This window comes from Odocoileus virginianus, unplaced genomic scaffold, assembly GCF_023699985.2.
Source record: "Odocoileus virginianus isolate 20LAN1187 ecotype Illinois unplaced genomic scaffold, Ovbor_1.2 Unplaced_Contig_292, whole genome shotgun sequence".
Lineage (NCBI taxonomy): Eukaryota > Metazoa > Chordata > Mammalia > Artiodactyla > Cervidae > Odocoileus > Odocoileus virginianus.
The window spans coordinates 1-7,667 of NW_027224609.1; the positions used below are offsets into that span (position 1 = coordinate 1).

The 7,667-nt window shown below is 42.4% G+C and overlaps 1 protein-coding gene and 1 long non-coding RNA gene across 2 annotated transcripts; both read left to right on the plus strand.

The window, feature by feature from the left end:
* The first annotated feature begins 169 nt into the window (after window positions 1-169).
* Window positions 170-1,492, plus strand: LOC139034299 (zinc finger protein 420-like). The gene is given in 2 exon segments (XM_070464750.1): window positions 170-1,195; window positions 1,198-1,492. Coding segments are annotated over 2 exon segments (984 nt in total). The 5' UTR covers window positions 170-265; the 3' UTR covers window positions 1,252-1,492.
* Window positions 1,493-1,876: 384 nt separating this feature from the next.
* LOC139034300 (uncharacterized) lies at window positions 1,877-4,691 on the plus strand. The gene is made up of 2 exons (XR_011486700.1): window positions 1,877-3,197; window positions 4,383-4,691. It is a non-coding gene; the product is annotated as an uncharacterized lncRNA (long non-coding RNA).
* Window positions 4,692-7,667: the final 2,976 nt, after the last annotated feature.

The following is a 7,667-nucleotide window of genomic DNA, read 5'->3' on the forward strand; positions in this document are numbered from 1 at the left end:
TAAGCCATCCAATCTAAATAAACATAGGAAAATTCATACAGGAAGGAAACCTTTCAAATGTACAGAATGTAGCAAAGCGTTTAAACGTCACTCAATTCTTACTCAACATCAGCGAATTCATACTGGAGAGAAACCTTATAAATGCACAGAATGTAGCAAAGCCTTTACTTACAATTCAAGTCTTATTCAACATCGGAGGATTCATACTGGAGAGAAACATATATGTACAGAATGTAGCAAAGCCTTTATCTGTTACTCACAGCAAATGGATCATCAGCGAATTCATACTGGAGAGAAGCCTTATAAATGTAAAGAATGTAACAAAGCCTTTCATCTTCGCTCAGTTCTTACTCGACATCAGCGAATTCATTCTGGGGAGAGACCTTATAAATGTAAAGAATGTAACAAAGCCTTTATTCAGTGCTCACATCTTACTCAACATCAGAAAATTCATACTGGAGAGAGACCTTATAAATGTAAAGAATGTAACAAAGCCTTTATTTCAATACTCATCTCTAACCGACATCAGCGAATTCATACTGGAGAGAGACCTTATAAATGTAAAGAATGTAACAAAGCCTTTATCCGTTGCTCACATCTTACCCAACATCAGCAAATTCATACTGGAGAGAAAGCTTATCGTTGTGCAGAGTGTGGCCAAACCTTTATTTGTCATTCAGAGTTAATTGTACATCATCGAATCCATACTGGGGAGAAACCATACAAATGTAAAGAATGTGGCAAAGCCTTTATTAAGAATTCGGCCCTTACTCAACATCACCAAATTCATACCGCGGATAGATGTTATAAATGTACAGAATGTGGCAAGGCCTTTATTAAGGGTTCTAGTCTTACTAAACATCAGCGAATCCATACTGGGGAGAGACCATATAAATGTACTGAATGTGGCAAAGCCTTTGCTTACAACTCAGCGCTTACTCAACATCGGCGAATTCATACTGGCGAGAGACCTCATAAATGTAAAGAATGTAACAAAGCCTTTCCTCGTCTCTCACTTCTTACTCAACATCAGCGAGTGCATACCGGAGAGAGACCTTATAAATGTACTGAATGTGACAAAGCCTTTGGTCGCAACTCAACGCTTACTAAACATCAGCGAATTCATACTGGAGAGAGACCTTATAAATGTACAGAATGTGGCAAAGCTTTTAGTCAGAGTGGTCATCTCGCTAAACATCTGAGAACACACACTGGAGAGAAACCCTAGTAATGGAACAAGTGATGGAATAGGTTTTCCCTAAACATACATCAGAAAACACAAGAGTTTATATAAGAAACCTATGGAGATGATGTAACAAATATGTAGAAAGGTATTTAATCAAATGTTAAATCGAAATTAATATCAGGGATTACATACTAGAAGGCATTTCATCAATCCTCTTTTCTGAAGTTTCTCTGAAGGAGAATTACTGTAGGGAGTACTCCATAGTTAAAACACATAGAAAATGGATATATTAGCATGAATCGTGAGATGAAGATTGATGGTTAGAAAGTTACAATTCTTAGCAATGTATGTATGCTTGTTTATAATGATGTGATTTGAGATTATTTGAAGTGAATGTAACTCAGCACTCAATCCATACTATGCCTTCTTTCTAGTGTGTTTGCAAACCTAGGTTTTTGGTGGTTTATTAAAGATTAGCCTTTTCATATTGTGTTGCAACCATTTCTGTCTATCCTCTATTAGAAGATGACGGGTACCATGATGTAGAATGGACAGTGACCATCTAAATGGAGGTGTCTGTCATTGATGTGAAATATCTGGAAGTTGCCATGATGTAAGTGATCATTTAATCTTTCCATGTATTAAAGTAAAACAGAAGTTGGTTGTAAGGTTTCAATAGTAACATCCTTGATTTGTAAGAAGAACACAATGACAGTTCACTGCAATATTGATGTATCTTTATAATATCAACACAAGTCATGATTGTTACTTGACAATGTTGAAATAAAGACAGCTTCTGTGATAACCTAGAAATGTATTAGAAACCCTTCCTGGAAAAGACATGGAATTAGTGTATATCATGCTTGCTAAGTGCTTCCTAGGCTTTGTTTGGTAAGCTGTGAAAATCACAAATCTCACATCATTATATCAGAAAATGAATATCTTTCTCTGTACTTTTGATCAGTATTTAATCATGGATCATGCCATGGCTTGTAAAAGGTTTTATTTCAAATATGTGTTAAATTAACACATGGTTATTAATACCAGTGATTGGCTTTTAGTGTTTCGGTTGATTGTAATGAATGAAATGTTAACCCACCAGCAACAGTAACCTCTCCCACCTTATTTAAGGTTGTAGTGAGGAGACCACAACGAACTCTTTGGTAATACAGAGAGATGGCATATGTGGAAATTAATTTACTCACTGGCTTTAAACTTCTCATAACTTCATATATTCCCTCATTTCTATGTTGTATCTCTTCTCCCATTTTTCAACTACTTAGATACTGTGATGGTTCAAATAAGAAGGATTATACAGAGTATTGTTGACAGTTTCCCTAAACTGCTCCATGCTATTGCTGCCTCAGCATCTGTCTGGGGAGCAGGTAACCTGCAGTTCCCTGAACTCACACCAGCCAGTCCTGTGAGCACCTGCACTAGATGACCCCTTCCTTGAGATCAGCAGTCTTGCTGAACCCCAGGGTCTACTTCACAGGCCCCCCTTCAATCACACTGAGAGAGTCAATTTCTAGGGAGGTTGATAAGTCCAGGGGTCCCCAAGGAGAGAGGGGTCTGGAATTCTCGAAAGAAAAAGCGTTTTTCTTTTTGCCTCTACAATAATGTATCCTGCTTGATAACAGTCTCTGGAGAAAAAAAATTCTGGAGAATAATGTGATCTTTAAAGGTAAATTATTGGAGTGGGTCTAGTGAGGTCTTTACAACCTTCAGAAATTCTTTTGATTCACTGTAATAACTAATTAAAGGTATATAACTCCATTGCTAACACTAGTGAGGGTGCATTCTTTCTGCCCCTTCTGATGTCTATGTCAAAAGTTTTCTCTATCTCTTTTATACTTTAAGAAAACTGTTACACAAAAGCTCTGAACTATTAAGCCTCGTCTCTGGCCCTGGATTGAATTCTTCTCCTCAGGAGGCCAAGAATCCAGGTGTCTTTCATGGATCCACAGCAATCTTTCATCTTGGGCGCTCGTCCGGGATTCTTCAGGACAAGGTGAGGATGCTTGGAGCGCTGGTTGTTTGTAGTCTAGTGAACACATTTCTGCTACACTTCACTAACTCTGCAGTGTGCTTGTGTGAATGAACGAGATTCCCTGCGTGTAGCAAGTGAGGAGGCCTGCTCTGCGGACCCTTGGTGACCTCACATGCCTTAGGGCAGAAACCTGTTGGGGGTTTATACTGACGTGCCAATGACAAGATGCAGCCAATGTCTCTTTTGGGCACTGACTAGAAATGGGCAAAGCGTGTGGACCGAACTCTCCTTTCTCAGTCAAACTTTCCAGTCTCTTTGACCATTTCATGACTTCTTGGGAATTAGAACTACTAACCTATCTGTCAAATCCTAGACTTTCAAGGGACTTGTGATCTGTGCTGTTACTGTGTGGTGTTACTTCACTCCCCAACTTGGACTGGTAGTCAAGAAGCGCCTAGCTTTGCTAGGAATGGAAAGTGAGGAAGCGCCTAGCTTCGCTAGGTATGGGAAGTCAGGAAGCTAGATGGAGCTCTAGCTCCAAGAGTATCTCTGAGGATAACGGTTACTGAGATTGGAAGTGCAATGGGTTTCTTCCTGTGGTAACACTAGCTCTTAGTGGACCAGAGGCCGCTTTCCAGGAGCTTTTGTCCAACTCCTTGTTCTTTCTGTGGAATGGGAATGAGCTGGAAGGACGGGCCCTAATAATTCAAGAACAAAAATCACTTCTTCCTCACTGGAGAGCCCTTCTCCATCTCTTTTGCTATCGCTTACACTGGTGCGGTGATGCTTGGAAGGAACATCTCAGTTTTATGTTTGTACCAGTCTTATTGTGGTCGGGAATATAGTCAGGGTTGTGCACACGCACTCAGGTGATGATAGTTTCCCCCAGAGGTCTTAGATTGGGAGGCATTCCGGAAGGTTACTCTGATGGCACCCCAGGTGGCATCAGAGGCAAGCAAGGTTTTAATGGTGAGGAGCTGGACGTCAGTCAGGGATGCCATCAGGTCTGCCCCTGGTGCATCTCCACCCCGTCTCTGTGGTAAAACCGGGAGGGACGAGTGTGACGCCTGCATCGGTAAGGGACAGACTAGGTCCGACCAAGGAAGGAAAGCTTTGGAGTAAAGTCTGTCTACACCCCTGATCTAGAGCAGGGAGGGACGCCTCTGGTAGAAAGATGGCGCCAGTCACTTTTTTTCTCTCTTACAGATGGGAGCTAACTATTGCAGCCTCACTCCTTTGAACTGTATCCTGAAAACCTGGGATAGATTTGATCCCCAGGGCTTAAAGAAGACACGCCTGATCTTGCTATGTGATACTGCATGGCCAGAGAATACTTGGAGGATGGCAATTGGTGGCCAGTTGGAGGGTCTCTTAATTATAGTACTGTTTTACAATTAGACCGGTTCTGTAGAAAACAAGGGAAATGGGTAGAAGTAGCATATGTGTTGCCCTTTTTCTCTCTGTGAGATATGCCGGACTTATGTCCTAAGAGTATAGATTTGACTGTGAAACCTCCAGCTCCCTCCTGTCCTCCTACTTTGCCCCCATACCCGGGACTCCCACCTGAGCAAACTGAAAGTCAGGGAACCGCCCCACACACCCCACCCCAGGAAGGTTTGCCTTGGTCTCAGTAAAAACCCAAACTGAGGTTCAAATGGCCCAAGTAGAGGTCCAAACAACTCCTATCCCAGTACAACTTCAGACTGCTCTGGTTTCAATATGACCTCACACCACCAAAGTAAGAGAACCTCAGACAGCAAAAACTAAGGGTGAAATACAGGATGAGATCGAGGACAGGGAACAGATAAAAAAAAAGCAGGTTTCTCCAATCTGTCCCTGGGATCGTATGCACAGAGCAGCCAGAGAGGGGGAGGACAGCCACACAAGCTGTTGCCTCTTCATGACGCACCTACTGGGAGAAATAGTCTGTGAGAATTAATTAGCCCTTTTCTTATCAAGAAATATGAAGAATCAAGGAGGATCTGGGAGACTATTTAGAGGACCCAGAAAAGTATATCAGAGAAGGCAATGGCACCCCACTCCAGTACTCTTACCTGGAAAATCCCATGGATGGAGGAGCCTGGTAGGCTGCAGTCCATATGGTTCGTTAGAGTCGGACATGACTGAGTGACTTCACTTTCTCGCATTGGAGGAGGAAATGGCAGCCCACTCTAGTGTTATTGCCTAGAGAATCTCAGGGATGGGGAGCCTGGTGGGCTGCTGTTTATGGGGTCGCACAGAGTTGGACACGACTGATGTGACTTAGCGGCAGCAGAAAAGTATATTAGAGTTTCTACTTAACCGAGAATATGTTATCTCAACAATTTAGGGACCATGCCCCTAAACAGCAGAAGTAGTTATGGAATGAAAACAATGTCCTTTTCCCTTGGAAGCATAATTCTCCTAAAAGAAAAGGAAGGAATGAGCATGTCAGTATCTAGGCAGGTTGATAGGAGGTCCAGGGGTCCCCAAGGAGAGAGGGATCTGGAATTCTCAAGGAGGAAGAAAGGACAAAATCCCCCCCCCCCCCGCCCCATCTGCATTCAGTTCAGTTCAGTCGCTCAGTCCTGTCCGACTCTAATGAATCGCAGCACGCCAGGCCTCCCTATCCATCACCACTTCCTGGAGTCTACACAAACCCATGCCCATCGAGTGAGTGATGCCATCCAGCCATCTCATCCTCTGTCGTCCCCTTCTCCTCCTGCCCCCAATTCCTCCCAGCATCAGGGTCTTTTCCTATGTGTCATCTCTTCTCATGAGGTGGCCAAAGTATTGCAGTTTCACCTTCAGCATCAGTCCGTCCATTGAACACCCGACTGATCTCCTTTAGGATGGACTGCTTGGATCTCCTTGCAGTCCAAAGGACCATCAGGAGTCTTCTCCAAGACCATAGTTCAAAAGGATCAATTCTTTGGTGCTCAGCCTTCTTCACAGTCCAACTCTCACATCCATACATGACCACTGGAAAAACCATAGCCTTGACCAGGCGGACCTTTGTTGGCAAAGTAATGTCTCTGCTTTTAAATATTCTATCTAGGTTGGTCATAACTTTCCTTCAAAGGAGTAAGCATTTTTTAATTTCATGGCTGCAGTCACCATCTGCAGTGATTTTGGAGCCCAAAAAAGTAAAGTCTGACACTGTTTCCACTGTCTTCCCATTTAGTTCCCATGAGGTGATGGGACCAGATGCCATGATCTTAGTTTTCTGAATGTTAACATTTAAGCCAACATTTTCACTCTCCTCTTTCATTTTCATCAAGAGGCTTTTTAGTTCCTCTTCACTTTCTGCCATAAGGGTGGTGTCATCTGCATATCTGAGGTGGTTGATATTTCTCCCGGCAATCTTGATTCCAGCTTGTGCTTCATCCAGCCCAGCGTTTCTCATGATGTACTCTGCATATAAGTTAAATAAGCAGGGTGACAATATACAGCCTTGACAATATACAGCTTTTCCTATTTGCAACCAGTCTGTTGTTCCATGTCCAGTTCTAACTGTTGCTTCCTGACCTGCAAACAGGTTTCTCAAGAGGCAGGTCAGGTGGTCTGGTATTCCTATCTCTTTCAGAATTTTCCAGAGTTTATTGTGATCCACACAGTCGAAGTCTTTGGCATACTCAATAAAGCAGAAATAGATGTTTTTCTGGAACTCTCTTGCTTTGTCGATGATCCAGCAGATATTGGCAATTTGATCTCTAGTTCCTCTGCCTTTTCTAAAACCAGCTTGAACATCTAGAAGTTCATGGTTCACGTATTGCTGAAGCCTGGGTTGGAGAATTTTGAGCATTACTTTACTAGCGTGTGAGATGAGTGCAATTGAGCGGTAGTTTGAGCCTTCTTTGGGGTTGCCTTTCTTAGGGGTTGGAATGAAAACTGACATTTTCCAGTCCTGTGGCCACTGCTGAATTTTCCAAATTTGTTGGCATATTGGGTGCAGCACTTTCACAACATCATCTCTCAGGATTTGAAATAGCTCAACTGGAATTCCATCACATCCACTAGCTTTGTTCATAGTGATGCTTTCTAAGGCCCACTTGACTTCACATTGCAGGATGTCTGACTCTAGGTGAGTGATCACATCATCGTGATTATCTGCGTCGTGAAGATATTTTTTGTACAGTTCTTCTGTGTATTCTTGCCACCTCTTCTTCATATCTTCTGCTTCTGTTAGGTCCATACCATTTCTGTCCTTTATCGAACCCATCATTGCGTGAAATGTACCCTTGGCATCTCTAATTTTCTTGAGATCTCTAGACTTTCCCAACCTGTTGTTTTCCTCTATTCCTTTGCATTGACCTGAGGAAGGCTTTCTTATCTCTCCTGGGTATTCTTTGGATCTCTGCATTCAAATGGGAATAACTTTCCTTTTCTCCTTTGCTTTTTGCTTCTCTGCTTTTCACAGCTATTTGTAAGCCCTCCTCAGACAACCATCTTGCATTCTTAGGATTATATAAAAATAATCTATCCTGTTTGAAAACAGTCTCTGAAAAAAAA